The sequence below is a fragment of the Panulirus ornatus genome, chromosome 17 (assembly GCF_036320965.1).
Source record: "Panulirus ornatus isolate Po-2019 chromosome 17, ASM3632096v1, whole genome shotgun sequence".
Taxonomy (NCBI): domain Eukaryota; kingdom Metazoa; phylum Arthropoda; class Malacostraca; order Decapoda; family Palinuridae; genus Panulirus; species Panulirus ornatus.
In genome coordinates, this window is record NC_092240.1 from 56,862,802 (window position 1) to 56,883,693 (window position 20,892).

The 20,892-nt window shown below is 38.1% G+C and overlaps 1 protein-coding gene across 2 annotated transcripts in view; it reads right to left on the reverse strand.

Annotated features, from left to right (window-relative positions):
- Window positions 1-3,661: 3,661 nt before the first annotated feature.
- Window positions 3,662-20,892, reverse strand: part of LOC139754822 (uncharacterized) — a 243,374-nt gene continuing 226,143 nt past the window's right edge. For both annotated transcript variants that reach the window (XM_071672677.1, XM_071672676.1), the window contains 2 exons: window positions 19,400-19,476; window positions 3,662-4,384 (listed from right to left, as the gene is read on the reverse strand). In XM_071672677.1, coding sequence (XP_071528778.1) covers window positions 19,448-19,476 — 29 coding nt within the window. In that variant the 3' untranslated portion in view covers window positions 3,662-4,384; window positions 19,400-19,447. The remainder of the gene's footprint in view (window positions 4,385-19,399; window positions 19,477-20,892) is intronic.

The window sequence follows — 20,892 nt, forward strand, 5'->3', positions numbered from 1 at the left end:
ACAGCTCCCTCTCCACATCCAGGCCCCACAAACCTTTCCATGGTTTACCCCAGATGCTTCACATGCCCTGGTTCAGTCCATTGAGAACACTTCGACCCCACAATACCACATCCTTCCAATTCACGCCATTCCTCGCATGCCTCTCATCCTCCTGCATGGTCAGGCCTCAGTCACTCAAAATCTTTTTCACTCCATCCTTCCACCTCCTATTTGGTCTCACACTTCCCCTTGTTCCCTCCACCTCTGACACATATATCTTCTTTGTCAACCTTTCTTTACTCATTTTCTCCATATGTTGAAACCATTACAACACACCTTCTGCTCTCTCAACCACACTCTTTTTATTACCACACATCTCTTTTATCCTTTCATTACTTACTTCATCAAACCACCTCACACCACATATTGTCCTCAAACATTCCATTTCCAACACATCCACCTTCCTCTGTACAACCCTATCTGTAGCCCATGCCTCACATTGTTGGAACTACTATTCCTTCATATATATCCATTTTCACTTCGCTGAGATAACATTCTCTCTCTCCACATATTCTTCATCACTCAGAACCTTCACCCCCTCCCCCATCCCATGACTCACTTCCACTGCCATGGTTCCATCCACTGCTAAGTCCACTCACAGATATGCAAAAGAATTCACTTCCTCCAATTTTTCTCTACTGAAACTCACATCCTAACTAACTTGTCCCTCAACCCTGCTGAACCAAATAATCTTGCTCTTTTTCACATTTATCAACCAACCCTGTTGGGAGGATAAACAGCTGGGTAGACGGCATACTCAGTGTCACTTTCAGGGTTCAAACCCATGAGGATTTATCTCCAAGTGGCCAGTGCATGCTTCACAGTCAATTATACCCCTGCTACCATTAATCTGAGAGAAGCTTGGATCTCTCTTTCCCTCACTCACATGTTTGTGCATGAGTTACCTACCTACCTATGAGTATGTATAACAAGATTATTCCACAAAAGAAAGCTAGTGCCTAGCACTTGACACACATGCTGTTAAGTTTTATTTTGTGCTTCTAAACTCATTGCACAGTTGTCAATCTTGGATTCATCTGACATTATTTCTAATCAGATGTCTTGACATTTTTTATAGTTTTGGTGCCTAAATATTCTAGATTTTATCATTTTGGAGTGAAAAACAAGAACTTCTCCTTTTTTGCTGGGCTCTTGTAAATATTTTCATGCTAACTTTTAAATATATTCCACTATATAACCAAGCATGTGAAGAAGCTGGGGTAAACCATAAAAAGGTGTGTAGTGCCTGGTTGTAGATGAGAGCTGTGGTTTCGTTGCATTACACGACATTTAGATAATGGATGCGAGTAAATGCAAAGTTTCTTCATCTGTTCCTGGTGCTACCTTGCTAACACAGTAAATGACGATCAAGTATGAAAAAAATAACAGTATATTACGATTCTATTTCTTTACTGTCACGAAGTTTCAATCGAAAGACAATTACTTTAACTCTATAATCATTACCATGTATAGATTATCACGGATCTTTCACTTCTCTGTAGGATACATATATATAGTTCTTTCAACCTTTCACAAGAAATGTTCTCTTCCCTTGATTTTACTTAAAGTCTTTCTGAGCTTTCTTCTATTCATCAATTTCATTTTGTCTTGCTGGTGACCATACAATGGAACAGGACTTAATCTTGCTTAAAAAGAGACAGATAGATGATAAAGTCAAAAGCCAATACATATAGGAATACATGTAAATTTGGTCTTACATTGGTATATACTATTCTATCTAACTATATTCCTTGACACCTGTTCCCTTCAGTACTCCTTCGTGGGGGTGGCCATGGATAAATGCATCTATGTCATATACTAATGAAAGAAAAAACTATATTTATAATCACCAAAGATTTGGAGTATATGGTAGGCAAATTCACTAATACAATTGTAATTAACCTGTATTTTATATTTCTGATGTAATTACTTCACATGAGAAAATATGATCTGTAAGAAAAAGTGAGAAAACAATGAGCTTAGCAATATAAGAAATAATCCCAATAAATCAGGTTGAATAATGAAAAGGAATAAAGGACATAACTGATGATCTTACTTTGTAACACAGTTACTGGTACAACAGATATAAATGTCTCAATTTACATCAAGTGAATATAAACATGCTATGACACCACACAGGATATGCAATTCTATTCTTCAAATACCAAGTCGTAAAAGTTCACATTTACCCGACTTTACTATCAGCAAGTTAAACATGAAAACTCTGATATAATGATAATTCTGCTGATCTTCATTACTGTTTACTCAGTTACATCACTGATATCATTACTTTAATCATTAATCTGCACCTGAATGATGACAAACACATTACTTTTGTTGTACACCTCAGGCTCTTTTGAGGGATGAAATATGTCAATGCAGATACAAATTCTGTTATAAACTATGGTAGAGAGGATCCACTGAATCTCAGCAAAACCACAAATGATAAGAGGTCACACTTACTCAAATTTCCCATTAGATCTGATTCCATAATACCTATGAATGAGTGGTTATCTTCAATAACTTGGTGCACATATTATATTCTAATTTAGTAGTATGTAAAATAGCCCTCTAGCTCCCCAACTAAGGGTCTGCCTCCAATGAAATACAAAAATGTTCAAACCTCATTATGGCACAAAATGAATGGAAGAAATATTAAGCAAATAATCATGGTCATAAATCACCATAATAAGGTTAAATATTATACCATACACCCATGCTAACATACATTCATAACACCATGTACTCATCTTTTACTTCTGAACACTTGCATGGACTAGTTACAAGTAGGTGTACTGAGTTCCCTAACTGCAATGTAAAAGTCAAATGATTCTTGAATATTCAGGGTACAATTTCTAAATACTTACAAACCTTCAGGAAACCTATAGTATAGTCTGAAAATACTGAGTATCAAAAAGCAGAAAATTTGAACATATTCATAGGTTGTTGACTAGAGCTGACCTTACTCATTTAAGGTTCACTACAGTAAAAAAATTCTTTTATCTAGCATTATTTCAATTCAAATGTTGGTGTAGTACAAAATTTTAGTCCCATTGCCCTCACAATATTACATTATAGCATTTTACTTATCCACTTTGAATTGTTTTCACTTTTAGTTCTCTTTACATTTTTCTGCTGAATAGTTTCCTAATACTTCTAGCTTTCTTTACCTTTTCCTACTTTCCAACATCTACTTGTTTGTTTATAGCCTATCTGTTTCAGAAGTGCTCATTCTTTTTACATATATTTTCCTGTTTGTGCTAAAAACTAGTTTCTGCTTCCTTTATTTGCTATACAAACCAGAAGATTAAATTTCTTCAGCACAAGTTCATTGTTTTTTGTGTTGTATTTTTAACAATTCAGGATGTGGAGAAAAAGAAAAACTAATATCTGAGGATGATTCTCTAGGTGCTACACTGCTCTTTAAGAGGGAAGAGCCAACATGATATTTTGATATATATACTGCTAAATCATTATAAAGTTTCATAACTAAAATAATTACCTAAATTTCTCAGAGACGTGAGACCAATAAGTATGAAAAATAACAATGATAATGCACATACCCTAAATCATTTCATATACCATTTTAGCAGTATCATAGGAAATAATATAAAGAAAAAAGTAACATATCCAGTTTAATTTCATCTGATGAACTTTTACATCTTGTAGTAAGGTAGCAGTATTACAGTGACTGAATGAAGTAACTGGTCCCCTCCAAATAACCTAAACTATCAACCTGACAAAAGATTTTCACTAAATAATTTCCTAAAATACTTTGGTGAGAAATAATTCACCAGTAGTAAGTTTATACAGAGCAACACTTGGGCCTCCGAACAAAGCAGTCTTGCTATGATAACTGGAGGACATATTGTAGCTATGCACTTCTGTTTTACACAAAATCATAATTTCTCTGAAAGAAGACAGAACATAATGCATGAGACATGAAAAAAAAGTATAATGATTACATGATGATGATATCTTTTCAAATAAAAGTCACATTTGGTAGGTCTTTATGACAGAAAGAAGCTCAATCATCTGATGATCATCTAAACATAAAAAAAAAAATTCGTGACCTGAGCCACCAAAAATGAAACACAAAAATATTTGGTATCTGTTGGTAGGTGAAATAATTCATGCTTAGATAAGTAAGGGTTGTAAGCATGCTATCTTGAGCTATATGTATATGTACAAATACAAACTGTGGGAAATATAGGAAGGAGCACAAAAACAAAACTTCAAATTAAAAAAGCTGTCCACAGATGATCATGAGGAAATTTGATACGTGAGACATGTAAGATCCACATGCTATAGAAAACTGCCGCCTTCTCCAAGCATTTCCCTCAGTCTGGAAAGAGAGTTCATATATTAGTATAAGAAAGTATCATCTTGATACAGTATGCAAGTACACAATTACGCAAGTGTATGAACATTTTAAGCAGTTTCTGTCATTAAACATAATCAGTCCAAAGATGATGCTGTAACAGCAAGATCACCAAATCATCCACCACAACTGATAAATCCACATGCTCACATCCTTTACAATACTGAGAATGTCCAATAATATCCATTAAACTTCCTTCATCATAAATACTTCGAGAGAAAAAATTTACCAACTAAGTGTATGTATGCGTCACTGGTTTGGGTACTGGGTGTCTTTGCCATTCCATAAATTGTCCAATAAAATAACTTTCATGAGCATTCATATAACAATATTGCTATTACAAGAAAAAAAATGTACAACAAAACAGCTGGTGTGGATATTGCAGATGAATTTCTCAAGAAAGTGGGAGATTTGTTGTTGCCCAAGTTACAATGCCAGTGAAAAGTCACCTTTGGAGAAGCAGTATCACTGGGAGTAGTCTCAACAAAGAACCAAAGAAGTTTTCATTTCCCTGCTCCTGGAAGAAACATAGCCTTGGGCTGCAGGAACCTTCAGAAAGAAGCCCTGGGTAACATCATGACTCTTTCATGGAAATTGTTCCTACTCTTATTCACATTTACTCTCAACTTTCTTATTTCACATACTTTTCCAAACTGTCACCAACTTCTCCAGTTTCTCACTCGAATCTGCCACCAGTGTTGTATCATCGGCAAACAACAACTGACTCACCTCCCAGGCCCTATCATCCCCAACAGACTGCATACTCACCCCTCACTCCAAAACTTGCATTTACCTTCCTAACCGCCCCATCCATAAACAAATTAAACAACTGTGGGGACATCACACACCCCTGCCACAGACCAACCTTCACTGAAAAACAATGTAGCATGAGAAAGGTGGAATGAAGGCACATTAGAAAGGGTAGTGAGTGGTGGGATGAAGAAGTAAAGTTGTTAGTGAAAGAGAAAAGAGATGCATACTTACAAGGAAGGAGTACAAATGATTGGGAGATGTATACAAGAAAGTGGCAGGAGGTCAAGTTGGGGTGAGAGAGTATCATTAAACTTTAGGGGGAATAAAAAGATGTTTTGTAAGGAGCTAAATAACGTGCGAGAGACAAGAGAACAAATGGATACATCAGTGAGGTAGGGAAGGGGGAAGTGATAACAGAAAATGATGAAGTGAAAGATGGAGTGAGTATTTTGAAGGTTTGTGGAATGTAGCAGATGTAGGGTGTTTTGGTCAGGGCGGTGTGCAAAGTGAGCGGGTAAGGGAGAATGGTTTTGTTAAGAGAGAAGTAGTGAAAGCCTTGGGGAAGATGAAATCCAGGAAGGCGGCAGGTTTGAATGGTGTTGCAGTTGAAATGATTAAGAAAGGGGGTGACTGCATTGGTGATTGGTTGGTAAGGATATTCAGTGTATGTATGGATCATGGTGAAGTGCTTGAGAACTGGCAGAATGCATGTATAGTACCATTGGACAAAGGCAGAGGGGATAAAGGTGAGTGTTCAAACTACAGAAGCACAACTTTGTTGAGTATTCATGGATAACTGTGGGGGAAAATATTGACTGAGATGCTGAAAGCATGTACAGAGCATCAGACTGGGGAGGAGCAATGTGGTTTCTGAAGTGGTAGAGGTAGTGTTGATCAGGTGTTTGCTTTGGAGAATGTGTGAGAAATACTTAGAAAAACAGATGAATTTGTATGTAGCATTTATGGATCTGGAAAAGGCATATGATAGGGTTGATAGAGATGCTTTGTGGAAGGTCTTATGAGTATATGGCGTGGAAGGTGAGCTGCGAGAAGCAGAGAAGATTTTATCAAAGGTAAAGGGTAAAGGCATGTACAGAGCATCAGACTGGGGAAGAGCAGTGTGGTTTCAGAAGTGATAGAGGATGTGTGGATAAGGTGTTTGCTTTGAAGAATGTATGTGAGAAATACTCAGAAAAACAGATGGGTTTGTATGTAGCATTTAACGATCTAGAGAAGGCATATGAGAGAGTTGATAGAGATGCTCTGTGGAAGGTATTAAGAGTATATGGTGAGGGAGGTAAGTTGCTACAAGCAGTGAAAGGTTTTTATCAAGGATGTAAGGCATGTGTACGAGTAGGAAGTGACAAAAGTGATTGGTTCCCAGTGAATGTCGGTTTGCGGCAGGGGTGCGTTATGTCTCCATGGCTGTTTAATTTGTTTATGGACGGGGTTGTTAGGGAGATGAACGCAAGAGTTTTGAAGAGAGGGACAAGTATGCAGTCTGTTGTGGATGAAGGGGCTTGAGAAGTGAGTCAGTTGTTGTTCGCTGATGATACAGTGCTGGTGGCTGATTTGGGTGAGAAACTGCAGAAATTGGTGACTGAGTTTGGTAAAGTGTGTGAAAGAAGAAAGCTGAGAGTAAATGTGAATAAGAGCAAGATTATTAGGTTCAGTAGGGTTGAGGGACAAGTTAATTGGGAGGTAAGTTTGAATGGAGAAAAACTAGAGGAAGGGAAGTGTTTTAGACATCTGAGAGTGGATTTAGCAGCAGATGGAACCATGGAAGCAGAAGTGAGTCAGAGGGTGGGGGAGGAGGCGAAGGTTCTGGGAGCGTTGAAAAATGTGTGGAGGGCGAGAACGTTATTTTGGTATGTTTGAAGGATTAGTGGTTCCAACAATGTTATATGGTTGCGAGGCATGGGCTGTAAATAGAGTTGTGCGGAGGAGGATGGATGCATTGGAAATGAAATGTTTGAGGACAATATGTAGTGTGAGGTGGCTTGATTAAGTAATAAAAGGGTAAGAGAGATGTGTGGTAATAAAAAGAGTGTGGTTGAGAGAGCAGAAGAGGGTGTGTTGAAAAGGTTTGGTCACATGGAGAAAATGAGTGAGGAATGATTGACAAAAAGGATATCTGTGTCAGAGATGGAGGGAACGAGGAGAGGTGGGAGCAAATTGGTGGAGGAAGGATGGAGTGAAAAAGATTTTGAGAGATTGGAGCCTGAACATACAGGAGGGTGAAAGGCATGCAAGGAATGGAGTGAATTGGAACGATGTGGTATACCGGGGTTGATGTGCTGTCAATGGATTGAACCAGGGCACATGAAGCGTCTGAGGTAAACCATGGAAAGAAGGAAACGGACCATTAATAAACAAAAATGACACACTTTCTACTGATGACAGGGAAATGGCTACCATACTAAATTGTTCCTTTAATTCCGTATTCACAATTACAGAAACATCTGAAATACTGCAACCAATGAAAATGTTTCAAGGATCTGATGAAGAAGAGTTGAAGGATAGAAGTACTTCAATACCTGGACCAATTAAATCCTAACAAATCCAATGGCCCAAATAACTTATGTCCAAGGTTTTTAAAGGTCAGGAGACAGATGATATACCCCATAACAAAAAATATTAAACAGATCTCTATTGGATGGTCAGGTGCCAACTGACTGGAAACTAGCAAATGTTACTCCTATATATATAAAAAAGGTGAGAAAAAGTGTGTCTTGAACTGCCACCCAATTAGCCTTACATCAGTGTTAGGTAAAATGATGGGAAAAAAATGACATGAAATTGTCACATTTCTAGAAGAATACAAAATCATATCAGACAACCAACATGGTTTCCATAAGAGAGGATCCTGCCTGATGAATTTGCTGGATTTTTTTAATGTTATATATCAGAACTGGGACAAAAAATTACCACCTGATGTAGTATATTTAGATTTCCAAAAGGTTTTCAATAAAGTACCTTACAAGAGACTTTTACATAAACTCTAAACACTCAGAAATAATGAAGAACTCTGTACAGCGTTTAGTATTAAATGGCGAAGCCTCAGACTGGTTACACGTCACAAGTGATGTGCCACAGGGGTCAGTCCTAGACCCAATTCTATTCATAATATACATTAATGGCTTAGAACTTGGTCTCATATCTAAGACCTCAAAACTTGCTGATGATACTGAACTAGAAGATAGAGCTGTAAACAAGTGGGACTGCAAAACGATTCATAGAGATCTTAACTTAATAGCAGAGTGGTGAAACAGATGGCAGATGAAGTTTAATGTAGACAAGTGTGATGTTATACACTTTGGAGACAAGAATATACATTACAACTACAAACTTCGGAGACTCTTTAAGTAGAGTAAATGAAGAAAAGGACCTTAGATTTGTCATCAGAAACAATCTGAAGTACTCTAAACAGTGTCAAGCAGCAAGTAAAAAAGGCAAGCAAATATTAGGTTTCATAACCAGGAACATAAAGTTCAAACACCAGAAACAATTCTCACCCTTTATAATTCTCTAGTGAGACCATACCTTGAATCTGCAGTCCAGTTTTGGTCCCCAAACTATAAATAGGTGAAGAAAAATTAGAGCAAGTACAAAAACATACAACAAAATTGATCAGATCCTTTAGAAATCTACCATACAAAAAGAAGCAGAAACAATTGGATCTCTTCTCCCTTAAAAATCGTAGACTGCACCGAGTTAGTCCAAGCGTTCAAAATTATGATCATCTTTTCAAAATACAAGAATATACAGTTACCAGGACAAATAGAATAAAACTCAAAGCTAAAAGAAATAGTATGGACGTGGAAAAAAGAAGCTTTTCCAATAGGTGTGTTGAGCACTGAAATATGTTACCATCAGATGTAGTGAATGCTAAGACTATACATACCTTCAAAAGTCATTTAGACAAATACTTCATGAATTCAGGTATACTCAGCAAAAAAAATAACAGAAGTAAACTGTATAAACGACATTGGGAACATGGACAACTGAAGGATAATGTGCAGCAGTGGAGAGTTGGTAATAGCTTAAAAAAAAAAAAAAAAAAAAAAAAAAAAAAAAAAAAAAACTGCATTTTCTTGTCATGTTCCCCCCCCTCTCTTTTTTTTTTTTTTCCAGACAACCCAGTAGCCAATCAGGCCTGTTGTCTGTCTTTCTCATGTATACACAAAAGGATATGAAGTGGCTCTGAGGTCTCCCAGGTATGCCAAGGAGTAAAAAAGACAAGTGATTGAGGGTGATGGCCCTGAATGTAAATTGAATGACTGGTGAAAGTAAAAGGAAGGAGCTTATGGGAAAAGTTTAAAAGTCTTTGCATGGATATGCTGGGGATTGGGGAAACCCATATCTTTGGGTAGGGTATGTGAAGTGAGAATGGAAATGATGAATGCAAGTTATGGGAGGATGTGGAAGGAGTGGTACGGACAGGAGCAAGTGAAAATTTTTGGGGAAGAGGGAAAGAAGGATGTGCAATTCTGCCATCACCAAGAGTGTGTGTGTTGGTGATGATTGGGTGGGGTTACAGAGTATGGATGAAATGGATCAAGAATAGTGTGGGTGAAAGGAAATACTGGGATTGTGAAGTATGCATAAGTATGTGTATATGTGCCTTTGAATATGAAGACTGTACAAGGTAAGGTTGAAATGAAACTTTTCTGGAGAAATCTGATTGACTATAAACTGTTCTGAGGATAAGAGAAATGTGGTTATATTGGGTGATTTGAATGCAAAAGTGGGATGTGATGATATTGGTGAGATAGTTGGTAAATGAGGAGTGCCTTGAATATTTGTACTGAGGGGTTTATTCCATGCATATGCCTTTTTTCAGCAGATGATCCTCAGATATACATGGGTGAAGAATGATGGAAAAGAAGGGCAAAAAACTTTGATTAACTATGTGGCAATGGATGAAAGATTGAGAAAGGCCATGCTAGATGCTTGAGTTGTGAGAGGATTCTTTGCAGACTGACCATTTTGCAGTTCTTGTGGGGATGAGGTAGTAGTAGTTGGTAAGCAGCCAATGACCAAGAAGGCATACTACAAGTCCTACCTGCCTGGGTATTGGGAGGGTTAGTGATGGCTGCATAGTGAGCAAGCACTTCGGTGGTTGTCAGCTTGCAGTCCTCTGACCCGGGTAGCTGTCTTTTCTTTCTGCCTCACCCACACAGTAAGTGCTTGTATTTTGTCCACAAACATAGAATTTCTCCTTGTCACACACAACAGTTGACAACACTTACACAACTCGTTCTTCATAACTCTGGATTTTCCAATGGTGAGAACTGTGAGCTAGCCCTGCCTTTTGGCAAAATGGTAGGAGCAGTAGATAGTAATAGTAAGTAGGAACATTTAGGTATGAGCATTAGGAAGAAACTTTAGGAGAAGTAGTCAGTAAGAACACAGGTAGGAGCCTCTGCAAACATTGCATTGGACTTGCCCTCTGCCAGTGGCCTGCTAAGGGTGAGGCATTAAAGGCTATTTCTGAGTGCATTGAGTTTGTGTAAAAGTCTCTTGTGAGATACTTTATTGAAAACTTTTTGGAAATTAAATATACTACATCAGATGGTAATTTTTTGTTCCAATTCTGATATATAACATTAAAAAATTCCAGCAAATTCATCATGCAGGATCTTCTCTTATGGAAACCATGTTGGTGGTCTGATATAACTTTGTATTCTTCTAGAAACGTGACAATCTCATGTCATTTTTTTCCCATCATTTTACCTAACAAGACGTAAGGCTAATTGGATGGCAGTTCAAGGCACATTTTTTGTCACCTTTTTTATATATAGGAGTACCATTTGCTAGTTTCCAGTCAGTTGGCACCTGACCATCCGACAGAGATCTGTTTAATATTTTTTTATGGGGTATATCATCTGCCTCCTGACCTTTAAAAACCTTGGACCTAAGATATTTGGGCCATTGGATTTGTTAGGATTTAATTGGTCCAGGTATTAAATTACTTCAGAGTTCTTTATTTCTCTATCCTTCAACTGTTCTTCATCAGATCCTTGAAACATTTTCAGTGGTTGCAGTATTTCAGATATTTCTGTGATTGTGAATACGGAATTAAAGGAACAATTTAGTATGGTAGCAATTTCCTTGTCGTCAGTAGAAAGTGTGTCATTTTTGTTTATTAATGGTCCAATTCCTTCCTTTACTGTCTTCCTTTGTCTTCTATATTTGAAGAATTCCCTAGGATTATTTCTAACTTCCGAGGAAATTCTTTGTTCTTCCTTGTATTTACTCTGTCTTATGACCTTCTTGCACTCTCTCTGGATTTTGATTACCTCCTCACCCTTGACAGGTCACTAGTAGAGGCCAACTCTATTACAGTACTTCAGTGGCAGTGAAACTCCAAAATTGTCCAAAAACTAAAAAGTTACAGCACACCTCAGGTGTTTGTCTAAATTTAAAAGGATTACCCTTGTGAAGTTGGGCAATGCCTCCCCCTTTACTTACACAACTAAAAAGTGTATCAAAGCAGTCACCACAAGAAGGCAGGTTGAGAATTGGACACTCGAGAAAAACTACAGTATCCCCTTGAGATAATAAAACTTGACAACTTTCCCCAATTTTGATTTTTTTTTTATTTTTCACAGTAGCAGCACCTCCTAACCTCATTGGTAACAATACAGCCACTAAATGTGGAAGTAAGAAATTATACAACTGAGGGTATAATTGGGAACCATGGGGTACCTAATGTGAATAAGAATTCTGAAGAACTTGTCGTCTTGTGTGCTGAAAAAGGATTCATGATTGAGAATTCCTGGTTTAAAAAGAGGGACACACCTAAGCATACATGGGTGGGCAGGAAAGACAGAAAGGGGGCATTATTAGACTATGCACTAACTGAAAGACATGCAAAGGAGAGACTCTTGGATGTGAATATGTTGAGGAACAACTGAGGGAATGTCTGACCACTGACTGCTGGAGGTGAGGGTGATAGTTTGAAGTGGCTTTAGGAAAAGCAGAAAGGATATGGGTGGGAAAAAGGCTGTGAAAGTGATGAAGCTTGGAAAAGAAGCTTGTAAGAAGAGATACCATAAAAGACTGAGTGCAGAATGGCAAAAGTTGATATCAAATGCTTGGGGAGTGGGTAAGAAATGGAAGGTGTATAAGGAAGCACAAATTACATGTGCAAGAGAAGTGTGCAGCATGCAAAAGGCAGGAGAGAGGTGGGCAGGTGAGATAGTATGAGATAAGAATGTTGACTTGCTACTAAAAGATAAAAGAGATGAGTTAACTTATTGGGAAAATATTCATGGTAGACATAAAAGCATACAGGTTAGCTCCATACATCTGAAATCATGTTAAGGAAAAAGTCTGGATAACCAACACATTGATAAAATTCCCTATTTGGAAGGAAACAAAACCATCCATATCTTTGGGCCATACTTTGATAAAATTCCCCATTTGGAAGGAAACAAAACCATCCATATCTTTGGGCCATACTCAGTTCAATAAAATTCTAAATGTGAATTCTAAATACTTATGTCATGAACTTCAACTTAAAGCCATTATAGAGTGTTAGCAGGCAATTCTGTGTACCCACTGAGTCAGAACAACTACACATATACCCATTTTTTCCATTATCATGAAGACATTTACTTTCCATTAACTAACCATCTGGACAGTTTGGACAAAAGATTGATTCTTCAGGAAAGAAAAAGAAGCATCTTGTACTCAGTATTACAATAAAAGTGCAATTCTGTGTACCCACTGAGTCAGAACAACTACACATATACCCATTTTTTCCATTATCATGCAGACATTTACTTTCCATTAACTGACCATCTGGACAGTTTGGACAAAAGATTGATTCTTCAGGAAAGAAAAAGAAGCATCTTGTACTCAGTATTACAACAAAAGTGAGTCAAATCCGACTAAAGATTACTCTCATACGAAAGCTGAGAAAGTTCATCATTCCCATATTAACATCAATAATATATGGTACTATGCCCCAGAAGAATAATATAAAGAGAAGTCCATGCAAGTGAGAAGGCAGCACTGCACAGAAGGACACTAGCAAAGCCAATGTTTCAAAAATTAAAGAAACTACTTTTCAAGAGGCTCTGTACGAGGGAGAGGGTAGCTTTAAGTTGAATGGGTTAGATGATTTGTGAAAAAGCCTTTTTTTCTGTGAAATGGTGATAAGAGAGTCTTGCAGTTTTACTGGTGGATGGCTATGAAATTCTAAACAGCAACATGGCATTAGAGAATCATACATGAGTGATGAGCAGCAACAGCTGATTCGGAGAATGTAAACAGGTACAAGGACATTGTTTTAAAACTGGAGAATGAATTAAATGTAAGTGGTGAGCAGATTGTAATGCTGATGAAACTGGCCTTTACTGGCGCTGTTTGCCATCAAAACCCTTATGTTTGGTGCTGTGAAACAAGCCTCTGAGTTTAAACTGATGGAAAAACACGTAACTGTCTTGGTGTGTAAAAACAAATTTGAGATCCAAAAGCTGTGGATGCTGGCAATAAGGATGGCTCACAAGTCACCTAGAAAATCAGGATAATGAAACATCTGCCAGTCATGTATAAAACAGTAAACAATGCCTGGATTGACAAGGATATATTTCAAGAATGGTGTGACCATTATTGTGCCATTAGTAGAAAGTCATTTAACAAAAACTGAATTGCCTAAAGATGTCAAAGCTCTGCTCTTCTTACACAAATGCAGGGCACATCCCACTGCTACCATATTCATTTATGGTACTAAATGTGCTTCTTATATGCCATTCATCACAGCCTCATTAATCCAGCCAAGGATCAAGGGAAGGTTCAGAACATGTTACTCAATTACAGTATTTATTTACTATGAAAGTTTGTAAACTTAGAAGTTATACATGGGCATGCTTGGTTTCATATATGTATCACTGATCTGCAGGCTTTGTTTGAACTCTGTGGTATTACCATGACATTTGTACAGTAGTGGGGATCTTACACAGACAATGTAAGATGCAACTCACTAACACCCCAGAGTGTGATGCACAACTTCCTCCACCACTCCCCTGGGGATCTACGCTTTAACTTGAGTGATCTATCACAGCTATATAAAACAAGTTAGCTCACTTTTTGTACATAACATTATCTGTACATGAATTTCTTTCATTTCATGGGAATACAAAATCTGAATGACACACAGCATCTAAAACTCTTCCTCCATCATTTCCCTATAGGGTCTACATGCAAAATTAAGCAAAAATATGTTAGATCACTGTTTTGTAGATATCCTTTACTTCTACATTCACTTCTTTCATTTCTAGCGATCTATATCTCTGACACCTGTTCCAACTGGAACTCCCTCATTTCATAGTGGGGAAACAGAAAATATGAAGCAAGCACACCCCAAAACTCTAATCTACCATTTCTCTATCACTTTACATCTATATATTTCATCTTATGATAAGCTGAAAACTTGAAAACCATGCTTTTTTGTCATAAGTAAATTTTTTTCAAGATTACTTAGCGTTTAAAGATTAACAATGCATATGCTTTTTAAGTGTCTGGTTTCATCCTGAGACTTAGTTTCAGCTCAAGTGTCAGATGGGGGAGAACAAGATGACTTTATCCTGAGACCTTAATATCAATTAGTGTCAAATGGGAAAGAACTAGAAGACTTCATCCTAAGGCTTTATTTCAGCTAGTGTCAGACAGAGAAGAGCCAAAATATTTCATCCTGAGGCCTTAGTTTCGACAAAAAGTGTCAGATGGTTAGGAACCAAATGATTTCATCCTCAGGCCTTACTTTTTGCTAAACTGTCCAATGGTAAAGAGCCAAATGATTATATCAAATGACCATGGTTTCAGCTGAAGTGAAAAATGGGAAAGAACTTTTCCATCTGAGACCTTAGTTTCAAATGAAGGGTCATATGGGAAAGAGCCAAAAGACTGCGTTGTGAGGCCTTAGTTTCAGCTGGTGTCAGATAGGGAAGAGCCAAAAGATCTCATCCTGAGGCCTTCATTTCAGGTGAGGTGTTGAATGGGGAAGGGCCAAAAAATTTCACCCAGAGGTCTTACTTTCAGCTGAAGTTTCAGATGGGAAGGGCTAAGAGATTTCATCTTGAGGCCTTTGTTTCAGCTAAGTGTCTAAAGGAGAAGTTATATAAATTTCTTCTTGAGGCCTCTGTTTCCCTAGATGTGTCAGACAGGAAAAGGCCAAATGATTTCAGTAGAAGTATCAGACAAGGAAGAGACAAAAGATTTCATTTTGATTCTTTAGTTTCAGCTTAAGAATTGGATGGGGACAAGCCAGATTTCATTTTGAGGACTTAGTTTCCACTGAAGTGCCAGATATGGAAGAATCAAGAGATTTCACCTTAAGGCATTAGTTTCAGCTAGTCTCAGATAGGGAAAAGCTGAAAAACTTCATCCTGAAACCTTTGTTTCAGTTGAGGTGACAGAAAGTGAAAAACCAAAAGATTTTATCCAAAGGCTTTTGTTTCAGCTGAAGTGTCTATTAGTGAGGAGCCAAAAGATTTCATCCAAAGGATGTTAGATGGTGAAGAGTCAAAAGATTCCATACTGAAGTATTTGTTTCAGCTCAAGAGTTAATTAGTGAAGTGCCAGAAGATTCTATCCTGAGTCCTTAGTTTCAGCTGAAGTGTCAGATGGGGAACATCCAAAAGATTGCATCATAAGGCCTCAGTTTCAGCTTAAGTGAAAAAAAGGAAAAAAGCTGAAAGCTTTCATCCTGAAGCTTTAGTTTTGACTGAAACATCAGGTGATGAGCTGAAAGACTTCATCCTCAAGGCGTTGTTTCAGTTTAAATGTGAGGAAGAACCGAGAGATTTGAACAAGAGGCCTTCATTTCAGATGAGGTGTCATGTGTGACGAGCCAAAAGATTTCATGAAGAGACCCTCGCTTCAAGGGAAGTGTCAACTGGCGAAGGGCTGAAAGATTTCATCATGAAGCTTTTGTTTCAGTTAAAATGTCAAAAGGGAAGAGCCAAGAGATTTTGTCCTGAGGCATTCACTTCAGCTGGAGTGTTAGCTAGAGAAAGGTCAAAGATTTCCATCCTGAGGCTTTAGTGTTATCTTAAGTGTAAGATGGGAAAAGCCAAAAGATTTCCATTCTGAGGCCTTGATGTCAGCTTAAGTGTACAACGGAAAGAACCAAAAGACTTCCCTCCTAGGGCCTTAATGTCAGCTTAAGTGTACAATGGGAAGAACCAAAAGATCTCCCTCCTAGGGTCTTAATGTCAGTTTAAGTGTATGATGGGAGAACCAAAAGATTTCCCTCCTAGGGCCTTAATATCAGTGTACAATGGGAAGAACCAAAATATTTCCCTCCTAAGGCCTCAATGTTAGCTTAAGTGTACAATAGGAGGAACCAAAAGATTTCCCTCCAAGGGCCTTAATGGCAGTTTCAGTGTACAGTGGGAAGAACCAAAAGATTTTTGTCATAAGGCCGTCATGTCAGCTGAAGTGTAAAATGGGAGTAACCAAAAAACTTCCCTCTTAAGGCCTTAATGTCGACTTAAGTGTACAATGGGGAGAATGAAAAGATTTCTGTCATAAGGCCTTAATGTCAGCTTAAGTGTACAATGGGAAGAATCAAAAGATTTCTAAGGCCATAATATCAGCTTAAGCGTAAGATGGGAAGAGCTAAAATATTTCCATCCCGAGGCCTTTGTGTCACCCTAAGTGTAAGATGGGAAGAGCCCAATGATTTTCGTCCTATGGCCTTTGTGTCAGCTGAAGTGTAAGATGGGAAGAGCTAAAAGATTTCCCTCCTGAGGCTTTAGTGTCAGCTTCAGTGTAAGATGGGGATGGGCTAAAACATTTCATCCTTAGGCTTCAGATTTAGCTGAGTTGGAGATGAAGATGAGCTAGATTTCAACCTGACACCTAAGTTTCAGCTGAAGTGTCAGATGAGAAAGGGCTAAGAGATTTCATTCTAAAGCCTTACATTTAGGTGAGTGAGATATGTGGAATAGCCATAAGATTTCCATCCTGAGGCCTTAGTTTCAGCTAGAGTGTCTGATGGGGAAGAACTGAAAGACTTCATTCTGAGGCCTTCACTTCGCAGAAGTGGTAGGTAGTGAAGAGACAAAAGATTTCATCCTATGGCCTTAGTTTTGGCTATAGTGTTAACTGAGGAAGAGCTAAAAGATTTTATCCAGAGGTCTTAGATTTGGCTGAAGTGTCAGATGAGAAAAAGCCAAAAGATTTCACCCTAAGTCCTTAGTTTCAGCTGAAGTGTTGGAAGGTGTGGAGCTGAAAGCTTTCCCTTGGAGCCTTAGTATCAGATGCTGTCAACTGGGAAAGAGCTAAAGGATGTCATTCTGAGACTTTAGTTTTAGCTCAAGAGTTCGATGGTGTGGAGCTGAAAGCTTTCCCCCCAAGGCTTAGTTTCTGCTAGTGTTAACTGGGAAACAGCTGAAAGATTTCATTCTGAGGTATTAGTTTCAGCTGAAGTGTAAGATGGTGGAGAGCAAAAAGACTTCATCCCAAGGCTAAAGTGTCATTTGGTAAAGAGCTGAAAGATTTCATCCTGAGGCCTTTGTTTCAGCATAAGTGTCAGATGATGAAAATATCAAATGATCTAATTCTGAGACCTTTGTATCACCTAAAAAGTCAGACAGTGATAAGCTGGAAGGTTTTGTCACGAGGCTTTCCTTTTAGTTAAAGCATCAGCTGGAAAAAAGCTGAAAGATTTCATCCCAGGCCTTTGTTTCAGCATAAATGTTAGAAGATAGAAGACCTGATTCATTTCATTCTGAGACCTTCATTACAGCTGAAAAGTCAAATGGTGAAGAGTTGAATGGTTTCATCCAAAGACCTTAATTTCAGCTGATGTTATATGGTGCACAGCAGAATGTTTTCATCCTGAGATATTTTTTTCTAGTGAAGTGTCTTAAGGTGAAGAGCCATAAGATTTCATTTTAAGGCATTTGCATAATGAAAAATATCAGATGATAAAGAGCCAAAAGGTTTCATCCTCAGACCTTAGTTTCAAATGAAGTGTCAGAAGGTGAAGAGCATCAAGGTGTCATTGTAAGGGCTTAGTTTGAGTAAAAAAGTTTTGATGGCGAAAATCTGAATGGTTTCATCAAAAGAACTTGGTTTCAACTAAGTGTCAGATGGTGAAGAGCCAAAAGGTTTCAGCCTCATTTTCAACTGACTCTTCAGCTGGTGAAGAGCTGAGAGGTTTCATCATTAGTTTTAGTTTCAGCTGAACTGTCAGGTGGTGAAGAGCCTACAGTTTCATCCTCTGAGGCCTCAGTTTCAGCTGAAGAGTCTGGCTATGAGCTGAAAGGTTTCAGGTTTCATCTTAAGGCTTTAACCTCAGCTAAGGCGTCAGATGGTTGAGAGTCAAAAGGGTTCATCCTGATGCCTTAGTTTCAGTTGAAGTATCAAATGGGGAAAGCCCAAAAGATTTCATCATGGAGTTTTCATTTCAGCTAAAGTTTCAAATGGGGAAAAGTCAAAAAGTTTCACTGTAAGGCCTTAGATTGTTAGTGTTAGAGAGCAAAAAGAATGAAACTTTCATCCCGATGATTTAGTTTCTGCTGAAGTGTTAGACAAGAAAGAGCCTAAAGATTTCATCCTGAGGTCTAAGTTTCAGCTGAAGTGTCATAAGGGGAAGAACCAGAAATATAAAAAAGAGTTTTGGCAAAGGCAGATAAAACTATGAGGGCACTAATATGATTTCCTGGGTCACACAGCAGCTTCACAGATCAAGATCTTCATAATCATCAGGTGAGCTTCAAAAGGATGGACTATTATGTAAGACTCACTCAGGAAAGCCCTCAAACAGTATTAAGGACTTGAAAGATTCCATTCTCTAAGACTACTTAAGCACTAGACATAAAAGGACATGATACAGTTCCATTACCAAACACACGAACAGATGACTCCCTGAATGTCTCCTTACCTCTGACAAGCACTCCAGCCAAATTCTCAACCAGTCCCAACACTCTCACCTCATGATCATCTTCACCTGCTAAACTACAAAGTAACTAATCCACACCACGAACAACTATAAAATGCAAGAGTACCAGAAAATTCACTCTGAAGAGTGACTACAACTCTACACTTCACATGATTTATTCTGGAATTTTTGGGATTGATTTAATTTTTCTAATAGCAAGTATCAACAAACTGTCTTTTCTGCCCATGAAAATTCAGCTAAATCTTAAGTCAAATAAATGGAGTTATTCTGTTGAAGTAAACAATAAAATAATGCATTATACTAACCTGAACTTACTCTAAACAAACACTTAGCAGAAAATGAAGATGCAGCATCTAGTTTTTCAATTTCTTACCTCTCCCACCTGAAAATTACAAAAAAAAAAAAATAAGCGGCTATTCAGTTACAATCAGATATAGGAAACAAAACTAATTATTCTACCTTCCACAAACAAATAAACAAAAATATTTTTTCTCACCATTTTGTAACCCCAATCTACCTTAGACTTAATGTAATACAGGAAGAATATTCTTGGCACATATGGATGAAAAAATTAACTACGGATTCTTTGAAAAATGTTAATGCCTTATAATAGAGTAACTGTCAGTTTCTACCTTAAGCTATTTAAAGCCTAACATGAATTGACAGTCAGTAATTGGAAACTAAAATTTGGGTTATAAGCACAAACTGTCACATGAATACCTCCCATTCCTGACCCACTCCCCTCACTTCATATACTCTCACCTTTTGCAATTCTACACTCAATCTCTCCTGGTATTTATTAACTCAAGTTTCTTTTCCAAGCTCATTTACTCTCGCCACTCTCTTCTAACTAACACTGTTTCCTCTTTTCCTAAAATCTCTACAAATCTTCACCCTTGTCTCTACAAGAGAGTGATCAGACACCCCACCAGCTGCCCCTCTCACTCATTCTAATTAGCCTGTCCATCAACCCTGCTAAACCTAAGAACCTGCTTTTATCAACACTTCCTCTCAACTTTCTCTTTTCATATACTTTCAAACTCACGAGAGTTTCAGAAGTGGTAGAGGATGTGTGGATGATGCATTTGCTTTTTAAAGACAATGTGGAGAAATGTGTAGAGACACAGATGGATTTGTATGAGGCATTTATGGATCTGGAGAAATCACATGACAGGGTTGATAGAGATGCTTTGTGGCAAGTCTCAAGAATATATGGTGAGGCAGGAAAGCTGCTAGAAGCATAGAGAAGTTTCTATCAAGGCTGTAAGGCATGTGTAGGAGTAGGAAGAGAGAAAAGTGAATGGTTCCAAGTGAAGGTTGGTCTGTGGCAAGGGTGTGTGATGTCACCATGGTTGTTTACTTTGTTTATTGATGGGGTGGTGAGGGAGATAAATGCGAGTCTTGGAGAAAAGGGCAAGTATGCAGTATATGGGGGATGATAGGGCTTGGAAAATGAGACAGTTGCTGTTTGCTGATGATATAGCACTAGTAGCAGATTCAAGTGAGAAACAGCAGAAGTTGGTGACAGAGTGTGGAAGAGTGTGGGAAAAGAGAAAGTTGGAAGTGAATATGAACAAAGGGAAGGTCCTTAGGTCTAACAGGGTTGAAGAACAGTTTAGTTGGGGTGTGACGTGAATGGAGAAAAATGGGAAATGAAGTATTTTAGACACCTAGGAGTACATGGCAGCGAATGGAACCATGGAAGTGGAAGTCAATCACAGGATGTGGGAGGGGAGGAAGGTACTGGGAGTGGTGAATGTGCAAAAAGAGAGAATGTTATCTGGGAGGGCAAAAATGG